Source organism: Periplaneta americana, chromosome 6, assembly GCF_040183065.1.
Source record: "Periplaneta americana isolate PAMFEO1 chromosome 6, P.americana_PAMFEO1_priV1, whole genome shotgun sequence".
Lineage (NCBI taxonomy): Eukaryota > Metazoa > Arthropoda > Insecta > Blattodea > Blattidae > Periplaneta > Periplaneta americana.
This window is the reverse complement of record NC_091122.1, coordinates 138,586,549-138,612,668: the sequence shown is the minus strand read 5'-3', so window position 1 is coordinate 138,612,668 and position 26,120 is coordinate 138,586,549. Positions and strand designations below refer to the sequence as shown.

Below are 26,120 nucleotides of genomic sequence, written 5' to 3'. Positions count from 1 at the left end.
TATGTATGTATGTATGTATGATTGTTTATGAGATGATTTTTGACTTGTATTATGTATGTGTGTGAGATGAGTGCAGTGTTTATTGATATTGATATGTTTTAAAGTATGCCAATTTGATTTTGGTCGTTTTGGATTTGTAATCAGTGTGTACATGTATGTATGTATGTATGTATGTATGTCTCTTTGGCCTGTTTTCGGCCCATGGCCTCCCCAATTCTTCCTCTCCATTCTTGTCTATCCCTTGCCGCCATCTTCCAGTTCTGCAATTGCAGGAAACTGGTAGTGTTTTCTAGAACCGTATCCTCCCATGTATTTCGTGCTGTTCCAACAGGTCTTTTTCCTCCATATTGCCCCTCTTAAGTTCTTCTTGGTATCCTTCCCTTCTCCCTCCTGACTGTATCTCCTGCCCATTGCAGTCTCCTAATCGGTATGAAAGTTGACAAAGCTATATCATTGTACAAGGTGTATAAGTAATGATTATATTGGATTTTCCATTTTCCTTCCCTTACTACCAGTGTGTACATGCGATGAATTTATGTGAAGTATTTAAAGAGATGAAAAGTTTGAGTAATTATATTATATGTATGTGTGTTTTGAAGCGTGTGATGTGTTCTCCTCGTGGTTTTTCTGTGTACTCATTACATATAAATCATGATTTTAATTATTGTAATTTATTGTTATGTTTGTCACGGTGAACTATATTGGACTTAGGTTTTAGATATTGTTATAACATTACAATATCTGATGATGCCATATAGGCGGAAAATATTTTCTTTAGTAAGATGTATTAGCAAATATTAATGTGCGACAAATGATAAATCATATGATTGAGAAACTTTAAATAAATTTATAATCTTGAACTGATTCATTTATTTGAAAAATGAAAATGAAAATGAATTATAAGATTCTCCACTGTTGTCTATATCAGTGGGACTTTGATTCTATTCCTTGTGTTTTGCCTATGTATGCTGCAGTGAAGAGCTGTGGTGGATTCCGCATGGACTATCTGGAACTCCATGTGGGATCCATCGCAGTTCTCTACTGTGGTCTACATCTGTGAGACTTAAAAATTTTTAAAGTTCTACAGGTATAGGAGGCAGCAGAGAGCTCTGGTGAGTTGTACTTGGACTATGCAACAGTCCCTGTGCAATCGACTAGAGTTCTCCGCTGTTGTCTATACCTGTGTGACTGAAAATTTGTCATGCCTTCCTGTGGTGTAGGCGGCAGTTGAGACCTCTGCTGGGTTGTATATGGACTATCCGGAAGTTCATATGCAATCCAGTAGAGTTCTCTGCTGTTGTGTACATCTTCCCATGTTTTTTCCTGAGGTAGGCAAGAGTGGAGAGCTCTGGTGGGTTGTATACAAAGTATCCGGAAGTTCGTATACAATCCATCAGAGTTCTCTGCTGTTGTCTGCATTCTGCTGGCATAGGCAACAGGGGAGAACCCTGGTGGAGGTTGCATGAACTATCCGGAATCCATGCAACCTCGACCAGGGTTTTCTCCTGTCGTCTATGTCAGTGGATGTATATACAGAGTGTTTGAGGAGGAATAGTAAATATTTTAGGGGGTGATAGCATGGACTGTTCTGAGTAAAAAAGTTGATATAAACATGTGTCCAATTTTGATTGGGTACAGAGATACAGCTGTTAGAATGTAACAGAAGAAGGTATTAAGCAAAGGCAAATGATGAGGTTCAATTCACTTTCGTTTCGTGTGTTGCTACTCCTTGTGCTATGGGCTTATTTATAGATTGTCATTTTTGTTTTGAAAGTCAAGTTATGAAGTTGTGGTTTAGTTTACATAATTGAATTTTTCAACTGTGATTGTGATTTGTTGGCCAAGTCTAGTGCATCATTTAGGCATGCCCCACAGTATAAAAAAATACTGATTATGCAGTTTATTGTGTTTTGAGGTCTATTTTCACTTAGTATTTGGTGTGAAGAAGATATTTTTCACTTCAATATGAAGTGTGTTTGTCTATTTGAGTCTTCTATTGACAATAATGTGATTAATTGGTCTGGTATTGATGGTTTGGACCATATTTCTGCGTTTATTGGTACTGTTGTTGTCGTTTGTGGTATTTGTTTGTTCAGTGTTTGATGGTTTTTAATACATTTTGAATCCAATGGCTGTTTTTGGTGTCAGGATTGTGATTTCTTATATTAATAGTTGGTTGGAGTACACAGTTTGTAATTATTCCATCATTTCTAGGTATCTACTTTTTATTATTTGACTTTTATTGTCATTCTACACTTGCACATTTGTTTCCTTCCTATGTAATGGAAGTATTAGTCACTTGTACATGGTGTTCTGTTCTCTTTGAATTATTATTTCTAGAATTGTTTTTGAATCGTTGAAAAGTGCCCTTAATTTTTCTAATTAGAATAATTGAGGCGCTGACATGGGAAAGGTAGTAACTGCCAAAAACAAAAATTTTTCAGGGGAAGCAAAAAACAAATGTATGAACACTTTCTCACTTACATTATTACAGAAACTGCTTTAAATGAAAGGCATACACTCATGTTTGTGTTACATATGAAATTTGAAAAGTCTGGCACAGATTTATCTGTGAAATTCTATTTTATGAAAATACAACATTGAAATCATTCCTTAGCCAAACTGAGAATTAACGTTATTTATACATTATGCACAAATTTTTCGGTAAAATGCATGATACTTTTCATTGAGGAAGTCTAACATAGATAACAAGTCTCTCTTTTTGGCATCAGGGATGACTGGTCTTCTTTCAAGGCGTTGCAAGCACTACAAGTTAGTGATTGACGTTAATGACTGTCCTTTTTTAAAAATCCTGTGCTCTGTCCACATTTCAAGGTCATTAAATGACTGTCTTGTTTTTATTAGAGGAAAACAGTACTGATTTTGATAGGAGATGTATTCAAAAACTTGTCACATTCTGCAGAAAAGTGGAAGAAATCCTTATCCTTCATCATTATTACATTATTAGGCCTTACCTCTTTTGGAACCATGGTCTTGGATTTTTTTTTTTTTCTTTCTTTTCTCTATGATGCCAAATTCCCTATCACATGGCATGTAGGAATGTTCTGAAACCAGGAATTTCAAGTCCACTGAATCAAAATGTTTCTTGGTAATAATGTAAATCAGGACCATTAGAATCATCCGATTCTTATTCTGCCCTGCACAGTTATCAGCCCATATTTGTCTAGACACACTCTGATGTTGTAAAAGGAGTTACTACCTTCTCCGCGCCAACAGCTGTGCACATACAACTTACAACATCTAGTGACTACGTTTCCAACTTAGTTTCATTACATAGGGACATACTATCTTCTCTGTGCCATTGGCATGGTCATTTACTACCTTCTCAAGGAAAAATCTAAAAATTAGAATTTTTGGCAGTTACGACCTTTCCCATGTCAATGCCTCAATTAATTCCTTTAAGTGATAAATTTTGTGTATTACTTACCATTCCTTTGTAGTTGCACTTTGGTATTTTATTGAAGTTATCAGTTTTCATTACTTGATAGATGGATTTTAGTTGCATTATTGCTGTTAGGAGTACAGGTTACACAATTCAGTTTATGGTCTTGTATTAATTTCAATTGTTTGGTGGCATAGAATGGTTTGTTTTGTTGATGTGATATTTATCATTTACTTGTTGTAAATGATTAAAATTTGGAATTGTCTTGTTGACAGTCCTCTGTTATGCAGTTTATACGTCTGTTTTCACTTAGTATTGTTTGTGGAGGTTGATTTAGGCTATAATTTTGATGTCAACTTGATATTTTTCCGTCTTCTATTTTATTTCTTTGGTGTTGCTGGTTTTGACCATATTTCTGCGTTAATTGGTATTGTTGTTGTCTGGTCTATTGTTGCATATTCATTGTTGTATCGTGAAATAGGACGCCATTTCATGTGATATGTGATATGGCAGTTGTAGGATGGATATGGGTGGCATAGAAAAGCAGTAATGATGCTAGGGCATTGTTTTCTATCATTGCAGTTTGCCAATCCCATTGAGCAGCTTCGTTATAGGGTTTTTTAGGTTTGAATAGTGTTAGGAGTGTGCTTTGTTGAAGTGTAGTGACTTTGCATTTGCATGATTTACGTAGTTTTTGAAGAAAATAACAGCATGATTGTAGTTGCATGTGTTTGTAGAGTAGTGTTGGCCTGCTCTTCCCTACCTTACCTGCTTTGTCCGGAGTCTAAGTCCTGCTGGTATAGGCGGCAGTGGAGAGTTTTGGTGGATTTTACATGGACTAAGCGGAAGTCCATGTGGAATTGATCAGAGTTCTCCGTTGTTTTCTATATCAGTGGGACTTTGATTCTATTCCTTGTGTTCTGCCGATGTAGGGTGCAGTGGAGAGCTGTGGTGGATTCTGCATGGACTATCCGGAAGTCCATGTGGGATCCATCAGAGTTCTCTGGTGTGGTCTACATCTGTGGGACTTAAGGGGTTAGGTACAGCTTACAGGATTAAAATTTTGGAAATGTTGAACACGTGTTTCCTTGACTACTGTATCTTGTAGAACAATGGAAATTAGTATGTGTAAACAGTATCCTTCTGCTATGTGAAAAAAAATATTTTGACGATTTAAAAAACTTGTTTATCACAAATGAAAGAAAAAAATAGAGAAATTGAAGAATGAATATATGAATGAATGAATGAATAAATAAATAAATATTAAAATAATTGCTTCAATATTTAAATAATTGGAGAAATATTTAAATAATTGGAGGGGTATTGAAATAATTGCGGAAATATTGAAAAATAAATGCAGAAATATTGAAATAATTGCAGAAATATTGAAATAAATGCAGAAATATTTAAATAATTGAAGAAATACTAAAATAATTGAAGTAATATTTAAATAATTGAAGAAATATTGAAATAATTGGAGAAATATTGAAATAATTACAGAAATACTTAAATAATTACAGAAATACTTAAATAATTGAAGAAACAGTTAAATAATTGAAGAAATGTTTAAATAATGAAAGAAATGTTTAAATAATGAAAGAAATGTTTAAATAATGAAAGAAATGTTTAAATAATGAAAGAAATATTTAAATAATTTAAGAATTTTTTTTTCTTTAAGCAGAATTACAGTGTTTTACACATAATTTTCATTATTGTGCAAGATACAGGAATGGAGGAAAAAAAAAGTGTTGAATATTTCGAAAATTTTACTGCTGTAAGCTGTACCTGAGCCCTGAAAAAAAATTTTTTAAGTCCAGCAGGTACAGGCAGCAACGGAGAGCTCTGGTGGATTGTACTTGGACTATGCGACAGTCCCTGTGCAATCCATCTGGGTTCTCCGCTGTTGTCTATACCTGTTGGACTTAAAAATTTTTTTTTTTCCGTTTTCCTGGTGTAGGCAACAGTGGAGAACCCTGGTGGGCTGTATGTGGACTATCCGGAAGTCCATGTACAGTCCACCAGGGTTTTCTGCTGTTGCCTACATCTTCCTTCCCATGTTTGCACGATGTAGGCAACAGTGGAGAGCTATGGTGGGTTGTATGCGGACTATCCGGAAGTTCGTGTACAGTCCATCAGTGTTCTATGCTGTTGTCTATGTCTGTGCATGTATATACAGAGTGTTTGAGGAGGAATAGTAAATATTTTAGGAGGTGATAGTATGGACTGCTCTGAGTAAAAACGTTGATATAAACATGTGTCCAATTTTGATTGGGTACAGAGGTACAGCTGTTTGAATGTAATCCAAGAAGGTGTTAAGCAAAGGAAAATGATCACGTTCAATGCACTTTCTTTTCGTGTGTTGCTAGTCCTGTTGCTATGTACTTATTTAGCCATTATCATTTTTGTTTGGAAGCCCAAGTTATGAAGTAATGCTTTAATTTACATAATTGAACATTTTCAACTGTGATTGTGATTTGTTGGTCAATTATATTGTATCGTTTGGGCATACCGCATGTATTTACAAATGCTGATTATGCTGGTATGGTATATTTTGTGTATGGGGTTTCCATTACAAAATATATTCCATATTGGCATACCTATCATTTGTAAATACGTGTGGCATGCTTAAACGATACTTTAGAATTGTTCAGCAATGACAATCATAGTTGAAAATGTTCAATTATGTAAATTAAAGCATAACTTCATAACTTGGGCTTCGAAACAAAAGTGATAATGGGTAAATAAGTCCATAGCAACAGGACTAGCAACACACGAAATGAAAGTGCATTGAACGTGATCATTTTCCTTTGCTTAACATTTTCTTGGTTTACATTCTAACAGCTGTACCTCTGTACCCAATCAAAATTGGACACATGTTTATATCAACTTTTTTACTCAGAGCAGTCCATGCTATCACCTTCTAAAATATCTACTATTTGTTCTCAAATACTCTGTATAAACATAAAATTTCCCTCGCCAAATTATTAGACGCACGTTTATTTTGTAACATAACACGTATATTATTGAAATAGTAGAAGTAAAATACTTAGAAAGTGAGATAAACATGAAAAAAATAATATCTTTCAAAAATATTTTGAAAACAATTGTTTTGAAATGATATTTTTGAAATAATAGTCATGAAATAATGTTTTCAAAGCTTGAAAAATATTTTTAAAGTAATATTTTTGAAGAAATATAGTTAAAAGCAATAGTTTTTGAAAAAAACATAAATATTTTTGAAATGATAGAAAAGAAAATATTTAAAAAAATTATTTGATAAAAATTATTGAATAAAGTGTAGAGAAATGTTAAAAACAAATATTTTTTAAATATTTTTTCATACAAATTATTTTAAAATATATTTTTTTAAATATTCTCTACACTTAACAAATATTATTTGATAGAAAAAAAACGTATTTTTTTTCAACAATTTTTATCAAATAATATTTGTTAAGTGTAGAGAATATTTAAAAAAATATATTTTAAAATAATTTGTATGAAAAAATATTTAAAAAATATTTGTTTTTAACATTTCTCTACACTTTATTCAATAATTTTTATCAAATAATTTTTTTAAATATTTTCTTTTCTATCATTTCAAAAATATTTATGTTTTTTTCAAAAACTATTGCTTTTAACTATATTTCTTCAAAAATATTACTTTAAAAATATTTTTCAAGCTTTGAAAACATTATTTCATGACTATTATTTCAAAAATATCATTTCAAAACAATTGTTTTCAAAATATTTTTGAAAGATATTATTTTTTTCATGTTTATCTCACTTTCTAAGTATTTTACTTCTACTATTTCAATAATATACGTGTTATGTTACAAAATAAACGTGCGTCTAATAATTTGGCGAGGGAAATTTTTTTTTCGTAAGTTTCTAGCGCTTGTGCTGTACTGATGACGTCAGATATCTAGGTTCCGTTTGTATAGGCAGAGGTGGCGACCTCAAGTGGAGAGAAAAGGAACTTTTTCTAGTTCCTTTTCTCTCCATTTGAGGTCGCCACCTCTGTCCTATATAAGCGGGACCTAGATATCTGACGTCATCAGTACAGTGCAAGCGCTAGGACTTAAGTTTTTTGGCGGGAAAAAAACTTTTTTGAAACCAGGTAACAGGAAGTGAGCAAATTCAAATTTTTAGTACAAAAAATCAAGACATATAGAGGGTGCAACATAAACATTTATTGAAGAAAAACCAAAGAACTTGATATACAAAAGATATACACAAGAAAAACATGTATACAAAAATAAATACATATATATATTATATAAACACAAAGACATAGAAAAAATATATAACAAATTATACAACAAAAAAACACATAGAAAAAAAAAAAGACAAATATATACACACATTATACATGATAAAACACGCAAAATAAAGATATATACACACATGCAAACAATATATAGGAAGGAATAACAAAGAAAAACCAGTTCAACAACAATTTATACATCAACAAACAACACAATACAATTTTGACACGAAATAAACCTGAAAAGAAAACACAACATAATATATCTTTATTTTGCGTGTCATTTTCGTGTATATTAACCAGCAAAGCAAAGATCCAATGCGATCTATACGCAATTTTATCCTAACTTGCGCAAACACACGCTCCACTCTTGCAAATCACAACTTTGCCTTGCCAGATAATACACAATACCAAATTCACTCTGTAATAGACGCAATTTACGCTAATTACGCGATAATCACAACTATTTTCGACATCGCACACGCTAGTACTATTGAAAATTAACAAAAGTATCTGCTAGGTGCGTAAATGGGGAATAAAAGCATTGCCAAAGTACAAATTCACGACCTGCCACCCGATTTCCCTCAATTTCTACAAATTTACACCTATTACGGTTCATTATAAAGCAAAACGATCATTACAGACAATAAATTCAGCAGACAAGACGATAATCAACATTAATCAATACATTAACCTGTACTACTAACATTACGCGACGATTCTTTCATTCTACATATTACTGGCAACAATTGGAGTCCGTACACTACGCAGCAGCGTCTATTACGTGAGTAAATATGGTATCACAAAACAATACAACATTAAAGTACCCATTACATACAATTCTCGAAATAACTGCTATTGCAGCTGTCATTTCACAAAACATAGTTACACACACAACAATAAACCATAAAGCTTTCCTCCTAAATAATGAATGTAAGCAGCAAATATCGCTAACATTTATTTTGAAACTATTCATCTATAGCTACAGAAATGAACCCTGTCTCTAGCAAACCAAATATGATCCTCATCACAACAGAAATATTAACTTATCAACAAAAAGCAAAGAGAAAACTGAAGAAAACGAATTAATCTAACAAGGCAGGAACAGAAATACATTAGATATGCAACAGAAAAGATGGGCAAAAGCAAAAACGAGACTAACTAGAACGAATTAATCTGAACAAGTAGTGCCACAACATTCACACCTTAACATGAACAGAAAAGACACAGAATCAAAAATATCAACTAATCAAGAAAAGCCAACAGAAACCTGAATAAAACGAATTAATCCCTAAAAGTAGGACAACAAATACACAAGACCTCATCAACAAAAGCCAACAACAAAACTGAGTAAGACGAATTATTCTCTACAAGTAGAATCACAAATACACGAAACATACACCCCAATCATAACAGAAACGACGTTCATTAAAAAATATATACTTATCAACAAAAATGAAAGGTAAACTGAATAAAACGAACTAATCTCAAAAGGTACGGCCACAAATATACCTCACAATAGAAAAGACGAATCAAAAGTATAAACTCATCATCAAAACCCAACAGACAACTGAATAAAACCAATTAATCTCACAAAATAGGGACAGAAGTACCTTAGATACATACCCTGATCACAACAGAAATGACATCAATTGAAAAAAGGAACCCACTGAGAAAAGCAAACAGAGAACAGACTAAAACGAATTTATCTAACAAAGTAGTCACAGAAATACACTAGATACCCACAACAGAAAAGACGTTCATTCGAAAATATAAATCTATGGGGAAAATCAACAACAAAACTGAGTAAAACGAATTAATCTTAAAAAGTAGAGCCCGAAAGACACAACATTATACCCTCACCACAACAGGAAAGACAATAAGTCAAAAATATAACCTCATCGACAAAAGCAAACAAAAAATCCGAGTAAGACAAATTAACCTCAAACACTTGGGGCATAAACACAAGATCTATACACCCGAATCACTAACAGACAAGATACTGATTCAAAAATATAAACTCTTCGACAAAAGCCACCAAAAAACCCAAGTAAGGGAAATTAACCTCAAACACTTGGGGCATAAACACATGATCTATACACCCGAATCACTAACAGACAAAATATTGATTCAAAAATATTAACTCTTCGACAAAAGCCAACAAAAAAATCCGAGTAAGGGACATTAACCTCAAACACTTGGGATATAAACACAATCTCTACACCCAAATCACTAACAGACAAGATATTGATTCAAAAATATAAACTCATCAGCAAAAGCCAAGTAAGAAAAATTAATCTCAAACACTTGGGGCATAAACACACAATCTATTCACCAGAATCACTAACAGACAAGATACCCATTCAAAAATATAAACTCATCGACAAAAGCCAACAAAAAATCTAGTAAGAAAAATTAATCTCAAACACTTGGGGCATAAATACACAATCTGTACACCTGAATCACTAACAGACAAGATACTGATTCAAAAATATAAACTCATCGACAAAAGACAACAAAAAAACAGAGTTAGAAAAATTAATCTCAAACACTTGGAGCATAAACACACAATCTATACACCTGAATCACTAACAGGCAAGATACTAATCAAAAATAAAACTCATCAACAAAAGCCAACAAAAAAAAACCGAGTAAGAAAAATTAATCTCAAACACTTGGGGCATAAAAACACGATCTATACACCTGAATCACTAACAGTCAACATATTGATTCAAAAATATAAACTCATCGACAAAAGCCAACAAAAAACCGAGTAAGAAAAATTAATCTCAAACACTCGGGGCATAAACACACAATCTATTCACCAGAATCACTAACAGACAAGATATTGATTCAAAAATATAAACTCATCGACAAAAGCCAACAAAAAAACAAAGTAAGACAAATTAATCTCGAAGACTTGGGGCATAAACACACAATCTATACACCCGAATCACTAACAGACAAGATACTGATTCAAAAATATAAACTCATCGACAAAAGCCAACAGAAAACTGACTGAAACAAATTAATCTCAAAAAGTAAAGCCACAATTGCACAAGATATATACCCTCACCACAGCAGAAAAGACATTGATTGAAAAATATTTTGTCATTGACAAAGGCCCAGAGAAAACTGGGTAAAACGAATTAATCTCAAAAAGTTGGGAACAGAAACACAATATATACACCCCAATCACAACAAATAAGAAATTCATTGAAAAAGGAAACTCATTTACAAAACCCAACACAAAACTATTGAAGAAAACAAATTCATCTAAAAAAAAAAAAGAGGGGGGGGGGGCCACCAAACACAAGATGTACACGTCAATCACAACAGAAATCTGACAAAAATGAAGTAATCACTAAAAGCAGCAGCAGAGAACAGTATCTAACAACCCATGTTGTGGCACTTTCATCTACTACATTTCTAGAATGAACACGACAACCCAAAAAGGTGTACAACCAACAAGAATAACCTTGACAACAATGTCAATCATGAGAAAAGACCAACAAAAATAGATATGCCATACAGACAGTAAGCACACATTACATATAGTTGTAGGTATCTAATTGTTACAATTTATTGTTGTGTGTGTATCTAGCTTAACAAAATAACAAATTATCACATTTACTCACATTATAGACGCACTTTTCCCCATATTCCTTGGATAAAAAAACATATCCCAGGCAACAATCACAGCTCATTTCAACATCAGACATTCCACTAATATTCAAAATGATCGATTCTGCTACTTCTCCAACTGTAACTCATTTCACCTTGCAATCTGCCATTCAACTTGTATATTTACACTTACCAGGTTTCATTATAAAGTAGTAGGTATAAATTACACTTAACAATTATTACTTAACATTATTACTTTTTCTTTTTTTCCCCTCTAACCTGTTCCATAATTGGTCACATTCAACCCCAAGCATTTTGCTTATTCATATGTCACTCTGTTATTTATTTATACAACAATTTGTAACATGTATTTCAATGTCAAATTGGTAAGTTATTTTCAACTTTTAAAAATATTCATATACAAATATGACAATAGTACTGTTCAATCTTTGTCTATTTATGTAATTTTTAATTTTCCTTCCACAATTTTCACATGACAAGTGCATCCAATAATACCACATGTAGCAACTGAAAATGTAATCCCTACATTATAAATAATTCCCCCCCCCCCCAAATATTACTGTCACACATTGGGCTGCATAAATTATGCACTGGCGTCTATTATGTGAGTATATGTATGAACTCAGACACAGTGTATACAACAATATGAAAAATAATCATTAGCAGTGTCATTTATTATAACTTTACAATAGCCTCCCTCATGAAAATACTTTCATTTCAGTTCATATTTCCTACAACAAAAACAAGCAATTTCGTGCATATTTCGCACCATGACCCAAATTAACAAATAATTATTCACACTAACATTACATTCTACCCAGCATTAAGTAAATAAACTCATAATTCAATCTCATTTAACTCAAAGCAGGAGATTACATTGCCTTCTACATCAGCAGGAAAGACAAATTATCATTCTCTGCTTGCACTACTCCTACACATTATGCATATATCATTGCCACACACCACACATACAGTGTCATCTTTCAATCCCTCCACAGTAACAAAGGTAGAACAGCGGTCAAGTACCTGAAAAGCTGTTGGTAAGACTCGGCCAAGGTCGAGGAACTTTATACTCTCTCAACATCCCCATTGTGACAAGGGTTGCAGATAAAAGTCAGTGCGTAGTATCTTCCAGAGTGCAAGACGTGTAATGTCACAAAATTCAAATGTTCATGATAGAACAAAATGGAGAATGTGTTTACAGAAGGCGGGCAATAGACAGCAAAAGTTCAACAACAATTTTTAGAGCAGTTTCCAAACTCCAAGTTACCGTATCGGGATCCTATCTAAAATTTCATAAATTAATTTTGTGAGACCGGTTCTGTACAAGATGCTGCAAGGAGTGGCAGGCCTCCTGTGTTAATAGAACATAAGCTTTTAGATATCTCTGATAGGAAGCTTGAAAGTTCAACAAAATCATTAAGGAAATTCGCCCAACAGACAAACATTTCATATACTATAGCACATAAAACAGTGAAAACCTGTATGCTGCAAAAGAAATCGAACTGCATCCAGAGAAAATAGGTGTATGGTGTGCTATATCCCCATCGATAATTATTGGCCCAATTTTTTTTTTTTATGAGACAGTCAATTCTGAACTTTACTGTTCCAATATTGTTTCCTTTTATTGGACAGTTAAACGAACAAGATCTGCTAAATGGTTTTTCCAACAGCATAACACTAAGGCTCACACATCTCATGCATAGATGAATTTGTTAGGAGACATTTTTCGGAGAGAGGATAATTTCGCAACGACTACGGCCTCCAAGATCCCCCAGTCTGACTCCGCCCAATTATTTCTTTTGGGGTGCTGCTAAATCGACAGTACATCAAGACAGCCCTAAAACAATTGATGACCTAAAATTGGCAATAAGAAATTATGAAACTTTCATTAACATGTTTGATAATAAAATTAAACATGTGGATCAATGCCTTCAGCAGAATGGAGGACATTTTCAGCATCTTATTTCAATAAGTTCATTAATTATTATTATTATTATTATTATTATTATTATTATTATTATTATTATTATCATCATTATTATTATTAAATTCCTTTCCATTATTTATTAATACCATATTTACTTTTCTCTCTCTTTACGGTTTCCTCTATATCCATTCATTCATTCCCACCAGTCCACCACTGTCCCAATTCCAACAGAGCTTTATACTCATTCGTGAATGGTTCATTCCACTGAATGCTAACACGCCTACACATAACCAGGATTACCACTACATTCCTCGTATCTAGTGGGTTCTCGCTTATTCCACTACAGTAGAGCAAATTAAAGATCACACTGTATTAGGTAATGCTCAACAATGAAATATGTACAAATGTGCATGTAAACTTTAATTCTCTACAAAACCGGTGCTTCGTTCGAAATATCGTATTTATGAAGTAATATCGTCAATTTACAACAATTAAGCAAAAAATTCCACTCCATTTTCATAATTGCATTCACTTTTCAACAGATTTCGCGTATATCATTAATGCCAACAAATCACACTGCTAATAATCATTTACAATCAAAAGACACACCAAGATTATGCACTAAACAAAATTCACTGCTTCTGCAAAAGCACTCAATTGCATCAAACTTCTCATATTTCTTATGTACACAATACAATTCATTTCATGCCTTTCACAAACCATTTCATTTTCCACTACACTATGCCAGCTGATATTTTCAACTACACACAGTTACGTTCACGAAAAAATCAGTAGAAAACCAGCTCTGATACAATCTTCCTATTCCTACTCCCACTGTATTATCACTAAAGAGCAGAAAAAATATTGCAAATTTCTCAAATATGAGCATCGACAATAAACTATATTCGCAAAGTTGCTATATTAAAAACATTAGCAATTTCAATTTCCAATATTTTTAACAAAGAAGGAAAACCTGTCATGTACTACTATGTTCCAACAAGTCTATTAGTATATCATACAGGATAACTAACCAAGTTTGACTCGCACTTCCACAATCAGTTCTACATCTCATTTTGAGCAAAATATTTCAGAACAACAGCAGTTCAGTTATCACTAATACATAATCATACCAACAGCCAGAGTGGGAGCAAGAACAAAGCTACAAATCAGTTGGGACGAACCGAGGATAGTGAACAGATAAGACAGAGGCACAACAGAAAGAAGGGATTCAAGAATGCATCAACAAAGCACAAAACATCAAATACGAGGCGCATCCAGAAAGTAAGTTTCCCTATTTAAAAAAAAAAACACACACTTTAAGGAAAACATTTATTGGCAACAGGTACAGCAATGTTTCAGCTATTTTTCAACATAGCCACCATCAGAATTGAGACACGTCGTATCGTGGGATCGACTTTTGTATCCCCCTGTCATAGAACTCTGCCGCCTGTGAATGGAACCAGCGTGTGACAGACGTCTTCAGCTCTTCGTCATTGCCAAAAAGCTCACAGGAGGACAGGAATTTCTTGAAAAAGAGAGAGAGGGAGAGGGAGAGGGGGAAGGAGGGAGGGAGGGAGGGAGAGAGAGAGATATGTTCGGTCCATAGGCCTGACAGCTGCCGATAAGAGCTGGCAATGCTTTGTGCATTAAAAAACTTTATCACCGACCGAACCTCGAGGCGGTGGGAGAAGGAATAAGAGCTTCAATTTCGAACCACTGCTGCCACGCTACTGGCACCAGGCGGGACCTGTCCGGCTGGCATATGATTGATACGTCACAGATCTGTTACGCATGTGCAATTGACACGGCTAATTACGTTTACTTTCAAGGAGAAAAAATCGGGAAACTTACTTTCTGGATGCCCCTCGTAAATAACATCAGTGCCAGGGGAGAGTGAAGAATTAATTTATAAAAAAGGTCTACGTGATAAGAAAGAACAAGGCGAGCCAATGTACTTACACAAAGTGAAGGATGAGAATGCAAGGGATAATAGCAATAGAAAATGAAATGCAACTATAAATACATAGCAACAAACACAAAGATAAAAGTATGGCAGAGATAAACAGCAATCAGAACTAGTATTGTAAAATAACAGTGTACCAATGAATTGTGATAACTATAAGTGAAAGTGAAAGAAAGATCAGGAAGAAAATGTCTATTTGTATACTCTTAGACAAAAAAAAAAGACCAGGCTCCAGATTCTATGTCCGATTCGGAAGACTTCAGGTGCATTCGTCAGAGCATGATACACACGCAGACAAATTTCTTCTGTTGTAAATGTTTCCAACACTCCACTGCCACCACTGTGTGATGATTATATAACATGCTTCTTAAAGAGTCATCGTCTCTCTCCCATAGCGTAGTCAGTAGCATTGTGTTCTTGTATCCGAAAGGTTTCCAGTTCGAATCTCAGTCTATACTTTGTTTTTTCATTCTCATTTTTTGCTTCTTGTATACTGATAATAACCAATATTGTAAAATATTTAACAGAAAGTTAATATTTACAAAGGGCAAGTTAGATACATAATAGCAATCCTTTCCTTTGTATCTTGTATTTAAACAGACTAAACGAAATCTTCTCGGATAGAAATAAACAAAAATAAACCTTAAGTAAAAGAAATCCTTCTCAGATAGGAATAAACAAGCATCATCCTTTTCTTTGTATTAAACAAAATAAAGAAATACATCTCGGATACCAATAACAAAAATCATAATAAACAAATAATTCAATACCGTGTATGTAATCCGTCCACATCTATAACCACCTGCATCCTACAGGGTACACGACCTTGAATCGCCTACACAAGAAGCTAGACTGTTACCATGGAGCTATTACAAAGCAGATATGTAACGGCACTATTTACAATTGTAGCCAATATCTGGAACACATTGGTTTTGTCTTTAACATTATTCATCTCGTTTTTTCAATACTGTTAATATTATGATGATGATGATGATTATTATTATTATTATTATTATTATTATTATTATTGTTTGTAATACTATGAATATTATTATTGTTATTATTCTGGTTGTTGCATTATTATTATTATTATTATTATTATTATTATTATTATTATTATTACAACTACTACTACTACTACTACTACTACTACTAATACAAATTATAGTAACTGATCAAAACTCCTTATGGACAAGGGAGAAGATCCAAGAACTGAGCATCTATTTTAATTCAAGGACAATTAGGAACAAGTCTCCGATATTACTTAATGTTTTTGTTTAATTTTTTAACTAATCCAAACTCCTGTATCATTTGTTTCTAGCTAGAGAAAAAATAAAACGAAACAAATACATATACTTATACAAAGGCAGATACGAACCCGGGTTTTCTGCATGTGAAGTCAGAGTTTTACCAGGAGCTATGACACACAGACAGTTCAAACCGTTGTTTGCCAGTATAAGAGTATGTTCTTGGATCTCGCTGGTTTCGTCCTTACTACTCTGATTTTAGTCTTGTGTATCAAGCACACAGCCAAACGGAACTTAGACAAATTTACGCTTCAGGAGTCCGGTCATTTTTTTTTGTCTAAGAGTGTACAACTAGTAAATCATTATTATTACGTAATGAATGATGGAACTAGGGCAAATAGTTCCGATAGATAAAGCAGCATATAGTGAAGAGTGACAGGGAAACTAAACAGCACCTGCAAAGTAATGAATAGTGATAACTACATATTTTACAACATCAAGATGTAAATGACACATAAAACAACACAGGATTCTTATGGAGAAAAGTAATTAAACAATAGAAAGAGGTAGACACTATTATAGATACAATTTAGAAAGAGCAAATATTAACATCACTGCATAAATAACGAGTAATGAAAAGAGTGTATTACAAAGAAATAGTACAATAGCAATAAAATGTAAATACAGACTTAAGGTGGGACCTAAATACACAAATGTTAAGGCACCATGATTGATACTAATGTTGTTAAATCTCACCACAATCAGCTGGCATATAGTAAGTAGAAAATGCACTTATCTCAATATGTATCTACTTTCTACTTCCTCTAAGGTAAGAGCACCAGTAGTCAACATGTTAAGGAAACATGTACTGCTTTTTTTTTTTCCAATCCTCTGACTATACTTTACCATAAGAAACATTTAAAAAAAAACTCACACCTGCAAATCTTTACTTTGATCTACGTACGTGTTAATATATTTATATTAAAAAATACATTTAACAATAACCCCTTCACATGCACCTATAATTGACACATTTTATTATAGCCTGAAAAAAATTATGTCGGTGGGATACACAATAAAATATATTACATAACTTATTAAGCTTTTATTGTATTAGTATTATTACTTTACAACAACTTTAATTTAATACAAATACTTTAAAACACAGAAAGATCTAGTTATTACTACTTGACTTTGTCGCTTTTTTCAAAAGATATCTTATCCATCCGTCCCCCCACTTACAGTCACCACACACTCAATTATTTGATTCAAATATATGCCACAAATGTAATTTTAATCTGCTCCAAATTCTATTTCACTTGCATTAACACTTTTCAAACCCATTATTTGTATTTGAATAATACAAAGGCAGGTAAATCTGAATGTTTTTCTCTTCCCCCCCCCCCCCAACAAATTCACAAATTATGAAATCCCCTCCTTTAACATTCTCTAGCTCAAGATTTCCCACCATCATCTCATCACAATTCTCCTCACGCCATTCACAGTCATTACTATTCATCAAAGAAACTGCACTTTCATCTGAACTTTCTGACTCTGACATTTCTCTCTCTTTCTTCAAAATAAAGTTCTTTTCAACAGTGAACACGTAAAACTCTTGCTTCTGGACGCCATTTCAGATGCTTTGTCTTCTGACAGTGAAGGAGGTTGTAACAGTTCAACTCGCTGTGGTGTTGTGGGCACAGATGGTTCTGGTTCAACTGCTTGTGGTATCATGGAAATAGGTGGTTCTGGTTCAACTGGCTGTGGTATCATGGGCATAGGTGGTTCTGGTTCAACTGACAGTGGTATCATGGGCACAAGTGGTTCTGGTTCAACTGGTTGTGGTATTGTGGGCATTGGTGGTTCTGGTTCAACTGGTTGTGGTATCATGAGCATAGGTGGTTCTGTTTGAGGTTGTAGCTGTAGGGTCTTTACTTTCTTCCAGAGAATCCTCTGTGGAGCAGACTCCATTACTATCCTGGGAAGTTTTCTTTCCAACAGACGTCCTCTATCTGTTGACTGCTGTGAATATTGTTGAATTCTTTTGTCTAAAAAACGGTTGCTCTTCTTCAATATTGTCTCCTGAAACTGACACATTGGGTACCTAAGGTTGACAGCTCCTGTCAACTATAGCTTTCAACAGTTGCAGACGAAAACAATAAGAATATTCATGCACTCTGTGGCAAGCATCTTTAAAATAGTTATAAAATGTAATATTAAGTTCACAACCTCAAGTTGACATAGCTGTCAACCTTAGAGACAAACACAAATTCATTTTAAAAATTGATGTCAACTATAGGTGTCTTGTCGACTATAGGTGCTCTTACATCTACAGGATGAACCATAAGTAATATCAATAATTTCAAGAGGTTATTCTTTCAGTTGTTTAAAACAAAAAACTTTAATACAATTTTGCTCCATTCTGTTTTCTTTTCGAGAAAAAAATTATTTCATATGTGAAGCAGTAATTAGGAGACAGAGAGACAGATTTAATAGCGAGGTTGATATCACCGTATTTTAGTTACATGAATTCGCGGGGACGTTTTAGCAACTTTGTCAGAATTAGTTTCCCACGCAGGTGTTTCGTCTTACTGAGTCATTTAGCAGCATTGGACAGATTTACGGCCACCTTGTGCAGGGTTCGTATAGAGGCACATTCAGGAGAAGAATCCGGGAGTTGGACAGACTCGTGGGAAAGCAATTGCAAAGCTCGGGGTTTTTCCAAAAGGATGGGTATTGTCGAAAGGTCTACTAACTACTATTATGTTGTGGGAAGTTCAAGTCTAAATTTACAGATGACGTATTTCGTGACCAATGAGAAGGGATCTCGGTTCAGCATATGAGGTCACTTTGGACCAATAGAAAACAGATTTTAGGTCGGTTAAATGACATAGTTGTTAGCCAATAGGATAATTAGTTTTAGCGTAGGATAGGTTTTAATAAATAAGGGTGACAAGGCACGGAGAGAGGCTTTTTCTTGTCGACGGCACTACACACTAGTTTTTCTTTCGGCGAAGACACGACAGACAGAACATTATTATCGACAAGGTTACACATCTACATTACCGTTCGGATAGAGAGAGCGGAGGGACCGAAGTGCATCAGCTTATTGAATAGTGAGACATTACTATCGGCTTCACTACCAGGAAATAGGAGAATCGGAATTCGGAAGCAGAAGAGGGATTATTAGACAGACGGTGTTTTTTTTGTAGAAAGGTGCATTGTAGATACACAATCATGTTATTGAAGAGAATAGTAACCGAACAGGAGCTTCAAATATAGAGCATAGAACAGAGGATCGAGTTTATAGCATTGAATAGAGCATATTCAGCACTGTCATTGAGTTGATATAGAAGTACGACCAACTATTAAATTACAAGTTCAGCCGGAAATACATCCTCAAGGGTTTATTAGTTGAACACGCCAATAAACTTATAATTTCGAAATCAACACTGCCTTTTCTCTAAGTAGTCAATTTGGTATTATTCCCGACATCATCCTACTCCACAACTGTACCTCGGCTACCCTGAATGGATCTCATGCTACACCGAGTGTCGAAATTGGGTGGGCTGGCACCCACTACTTAAGAAAATAGTAAAATTGCCGACCCTATTCGCACTTCTCGACAGACAAGTGCTGGCAGCCATGGACCTACTGGCTGGTGTGAGTGAAGGGGATCATCAGTAGCATCGTCATCGATTGAGGACCCACCTCAATTACGACCGATCCAACCCCCCCCCCCCCTCATATGAAACATCTCATAGCATATTTTGGGAAAGCTATTCAATTAATTCCCAATTTGCTCAGTCAGTTTAAGAGACAAGTGTATTATGATAATAAATTAAATCTACAGAAACTTGATCCAAAGCAATCGAACCTTTCAATCTGCTGTGACAACACTGTAAAGCTGCCTAGGTAGATGCAGCTCGTGTATGCAACAAAAAAAGGGTAGGTAACACAACTGCCTTTAAATATGACTCAGGAAAATTTCATTTCTTCTATGTAAGTTTACCAAATACTACTTTAAAAATTAAATTGGGAGGTAATTATTTCTAGCTGCCTGAAGAAAATGCTCATAGTACAACAAAAGGAGATTTTTTATATCATTCATTACATTTGTATAATGTAAAGTAAACTTTTCTTATTGGCTGTGTTCACCAAATATGTAATTAGAATTAAGTCACATGTTTGAAAATAAAATTCTGTCTACACCAGTTTTTATTGTTACTGAAAATCGTGCTTAATATACCACATTATCGTACTAGTGCCGTAAAATATTACCATGAATTCTATTTAGAACACATTACTTGTATCATAAAGTTAACATTATGAAACGATTTGTGAATGCTATAATATCTGTCATAGCAACCTTTTTTTTTTCATACACGATGATAAACTACATACAATAAAATCCCTCATATCCGGCATCCAAATAACCAGCAGTACCAAAACAATGTCACGTTTGCCTAGCCCCCCCCCCAAAAAAAACATTCCTGCGAAAGGGAAGACTTGGACAAATATGTCAGTGCATCAAACATACCCCATATTGTTCACTCTTTACATTGTCCACACATGAAAATATACACAGAAAACCCCATTATGTCCCTCAAGTAGATCAGGTATTATCAGTAAACTGTCACTTGGGCCTTGCAAACAATGCCCACAGATATCTTTAAATTTACCACTTGAACTTACTCGTTTCCAAGGGGTATTAGACAAGTCAGGAAAATGTCAAATTAGATAGTATATATCACGACCGACTTGATGCTCACTTCACTTCTCCTTTACCAACCTTCACAATAGTAATCTTATTCTGAAATTGGTTAATTTCTCAATTCCACCACAAGGCACTGTCTGCCAAGGATTGGTGTCCACAGAAGAAATACTCAATATGAATTAAAATAAATGATTAAACAGTAATAATAACACTTATAAACAATAAATAACAAAATATTAAGTATTATTATGTCTTGTTCTGTTAATTATTATAAAAGCGTGAATTTAAAAGCAGGGAAGATAACACACAGTAACCTGTTCAGTTTATGTAACATGATGACAGAGGTGTAATTTTGTACTTCATTAGCTGGGTAGCACCCCTAGGCTAAACTGCAATGTTTGGAAGTAATCACTTGGGTAATTATTTACAATAACTTGTACAAAGTTTTATAATTTCACTCACTGCACTGATACATTCCACTTGATATTGCACATTCAACAATCATAGTTTCAAGATTTTGCGACTCAATGGATTATAAGCCGCATTCTTCAAAGGAACAAGCTTTTCAGTTAAAGCTGCTGCAATGTTACCTAGAACTGGCCTAACAAATTTCACAGTAATGATATTCACAGGTCGTTTTTGGCCATTTTCATCACAAAGTGGGCATTGCAAGAAAGGTCATCTACACAGTAACGACTGAATTTCCAAACACAAATTTTCTAATATATGCTTGTTTGGTATTCTCTTTCGATGATTAAGCAGCTGATCTAGAATAAATTTTGCATGAATACTGCCTTCATCAGCCTCTTTCTTTACATCTTCCACTTCTTTATGTAACGGATCTCTTTCAATTAGTTGGAGTTTTTCGGTTGTTTTCGTTATCTCATCTTGCTTCTCTTGTAACACCTGATTAAGTCGTGTAATTTTCACATGCAATCTATTAATATTACTTTTTAGTTCGTCAATGTTCACAGCATCTGTTTGTTTGCGTCACTTTATGGTCATTTTCAAATGGCAAAAAGAAATGTCATTAACTGATGCTGAGCCACCGGAACATCTTGATCAAATAGTGAAAAACCAATATTACTAAAAGATTTGCGTTTCTTGGCTGGAGGGAGATCAGTTTTAGTAATCATTCATCATGGTCTTTTGATATCACTTTATACCTAGAATAATGAGGAAATATTGTTGGTAAAGCATTTGGTTTTAATCATCTAAATTTTCCATTATTAGAATAATCTTCTTCCTTGAAATGTAAACTACAAACGACTGAAGATGGGGAGTTGCTGTTTGGAACAAAATCTTGACGTGAAATCACTTAAAGCCATTTTTCGCATCTTTCTCTATCATTCGGAAATTCGCGGAATGATATTGTTCCTCCACTCTTTTTTCTAAGTCCACAACGGTACACAACAATATGTCATTTTGAATCATATCGCAATAAACTCGCATACTAGTAGAAAGAAGCACAATATTACTAAGTATAATCGTACAAGAAACCATACACACATTCCTCAGTGATCCTTGGCAGTCAGTACCATCTGGCAGAAATTTCATACTTTCCTGATTACAGTTTTAACACAGGGATCAAGATGAATTGTCAAGGCCATGTACAGAGAAGCGAAGCGAGCATCAAGTCGGCCATGTAGACATCAGAAATATGTTAAAGAGGTTCAAATCATCGAGCGCTATTTCATCTTCATAGTTGCGACCTTGGCTACACTGCTCGTCACATCACATGCCCGCTATTCCAAATTATCATACGGTTAAGAAAACATCTAGTATTTTTTACGCTATTATGTATTACAATAATTATGAATTGGTGAATGTACTTTACCATATTCGGTGCTAAAAATAAACATTGTACATATTTCAAAACTTTATTTTTTAATATCTAAATGAAAATAACTAAATTTCAACATAGAAATAAATGTCTGTGCAGTACATTATGTCTTCACATAAACTATAAACGTATTTTCCAATCATCCCACAAAATCAGTTATCCACACTGCCTTTCTCCCACAGTTGCCAAATACGAGGAAATCTACTGTATCTCACAAATGTGATGTTATTTCTTTATTAATATTCTTCTAGAACACTGTCGTACGAAAACAAGCAAATGAAACTCATTTATTATACACTTGTTTCATAATATTACTATTTCAATTTTGTTCCTTACTTTAACGTGAAATAAGCATAGTGTTTTTATTTTTCCCTAAACATTTTAAAATTTAGTTTTCATAACGTGAAATATGCATCATCATTGTTCACCATCTCTAGAATACAGTGAAACCTCGATCCATCTTTTTTTTTGGGGGGGGGGGGGGGAACAGGAAATAAAAACGATGAATACGGAAAACTGACAATACCGGGAAACCATAACAAATTACCGTATGTAGGCATATAATAGACACAACACAGTTATGAACGTATCCCACTGTTTTATAGATAATTTAACTGGGAATACCCACGTAATCGATGCATTCAATTTTTAACAATAATTGTAAGTAACATAAAATCATAATGGACGCGTCTCGTAATATTTCATTCTTGTTTCCAAACTTGCGATTAAAAATCTATTGTTTGCTTAAATAGGGTATAAAATGAACAAATGAATGGTTAGCGATTACAATGAATGCACCTTTCTGAGAGCATTATATATACTATTTCTTAAAGAAAAAATCTGCAGTTACCTTTCCTACACATTTCATGTCTGAATTCTACAGATCTGATACCCAGCTGGTTGTACTGTACAGCATAGCAATTTCTCATAATTCATGTACCTTAAAATGCACCAGGGGCGTATACTGGTTAAAGAGTTTGGGCTACCGCTGACCCTATTATTACACAAAATATATCTAACAATTACTTTAATTTTAATTACTATGGTAAAACTAATAATACAAAATTATTACATTATGTTATATTATAAACTTTTTCTTTTGTAATTTCCTTGGGCTACCACCGGTAGCCCGCAAAATACGCCCCTGAAATGCACGTTGCTCTGGAAAACTATTCAAAATATAGCACAATGCTATTTCACTTTTTTTTGCTCTTTACTCAAGGAATCACCCACCAGAATTATTTACATTGCTTACGGTTCATCCTGTATATAATCTGTTCTAATGTACAAGTACTATGCATTATAATTCTTTCCAACCTTAAGCTGTGGACATTCCTCTTCAAATCCTTCACTCCTTCTGATGTCCTCTTGAAATCCTTCACTTCTTCTGATGTCCTCTTGAAATTCTTCACTCCTGATGTCCTCTTCAAATCCTTCACTCCTTCTGATGTCCTCTTGAAATTCTTCACTTCTTAACAATCTTGCTCACTGATCTCAGGAAAAGCTGTGTTCATCCCCTGGCCAGCAGACAAAACACCTGGAGGAGAAATTCACAATAATGTCAGCTCAGTGTTATCCAAAATGTCATATCTTACTTTACAATTCCTTTTCCTATTTCCTCTTAAGTTAGTCTGAACAGACATCCCAGTTTTGCCGGGACATTCCCAGTTTTCACTCAATTGTCCCAGTGTCCCAACAAAAACTTCACGACACTTGAATTTCCCAGATTTCAGTAGAGGTTTCGAAATACTGTATTTTCTCAATTATCTCATTTTATCACTACCAGCAGCACAAGAATTCAACATCATTACAAAAATGTCTATTTTTACAAGGCAATAAGGTATCGAAAAAGTATTTCACTATATATCAGTGCAATGAGGTGAAAATCAATTTTCTACCTGCGCAAGCACACCATTTCTTATTCTTATTTCACCTAACAGGACTCTATTCCGGTACAAACAATTTTCACAATACCAGGAAAGTTAATTTGTTAACCTCTCTAATCTTAAACCACTCTACCAATAGGCATAAGTAAACTTCAAAACAGTTTTCCTTTACAATTGTATGCAGGCACATGGATTTCAACTGTACCATAACACTGTTATCACCATTTAATTCGAGAAAAATTCGTTCCGGCACTGGGAATCGAACCCGGGACCTCTCAGCTCTACATGCTGAGTGCTCTTTCCAACTCAGCTATGCCGGGACACGATCCATGGTGCCGGCCAAACTCCTCTCATGGAGCCGAATTAAATGGTAATAATACACATTGGCTACTTCATACTACTCGTGTAATATTCAGTGAGGTAGGTGAGACCTCATATATAATGAATATGTGATGTATAAACATATTCAAGTCAGCAGCCGAATTTCAAAATATCAGCAGCATTGAAAACAATATCCATGACTAAATGCATTGTACTGTTTCTAACATTTCTTAAATACAATCCTCTGCTTATTTATTAACATAACCATATCTTCAACATATACTTGTCAAACAACCCTAAAGTGCAGCGATGCAAAATATTCCTCAAAGTTTCATCACACTGTAAATGGGTTTTTAATCAGTTAATTTTATACGTTTTTACACAAATCAAGTATTTTTTTAACAAACCAACAATTCTTTGGCTGCTTCTTCACATTCATATCTTGCCTCAGTACTTTTACCATAAATTGCTAATGGCTTCATTGCCAAATGCAAGGCACTAGACAACAACAACTTTTACCATAAATGGCATTCAAACTTTACACAGAAATTATTTCTTTTGCCCAAGCCATTCTTCAAATACCAATTTAACATTTCACTTTTCGGTTATTTACAACTTAAACATTCTGTTCTTCAAATTAATGCAGTCATACCCATTTCACCCTCTGACTGGGACTGAAGCCGGATGGTCTTTGGCAAGTCCTTGGCATCAACCCCTTTGATTTGATTACTCTCCTTTGATTTGATTACCTGGTTGGGTTTTTCCAAGGTTTTCCCCAAATCAAAAGGCAAATGCCAGGTAATATTTTGGCGAATCCTCGGACCTCACCTCATCTCACTACATCTCGCCAAAATATTGTAAAAAATTGCACAAAATTGTAGAAAATTACTCAATTGTAAAA

At 34.2% G+C, this 26,120-nt stretch overlaps 1 protein-coding gene across 3 annotated transcripts in view; it reads right to left on the bottom strand.

The window, feature by feature from the left end:
- Positions 1 to 7,571: 7,571 nt before the first annotated feature.
- Positions 7,572 to 26,120, bottom strand: part of LOC138701798 (cell division protein ZipA-like) — a 32,276-nt gene continuing 13,727 nt past the window's right edge. For all 3 annotated transcript variants that reach the window (XM_069829060.1, XM_069829062.1, XM_069829061.1), the window contains one exon: positions 7,572 to 24,549. In XM_069829060.1, the coding sequence (XP_069685161.1) occupies positions 18,028 to 18,549 (522 nt within the window). In that variant the 5' untranslated portion in view covers positions 18,550 to 24,549 and the 3' untranslated portion in view covers positions 7,572 to 18,027. The remainder of the gene's footprint in view (positions 24,550 to 26,120) is intronic.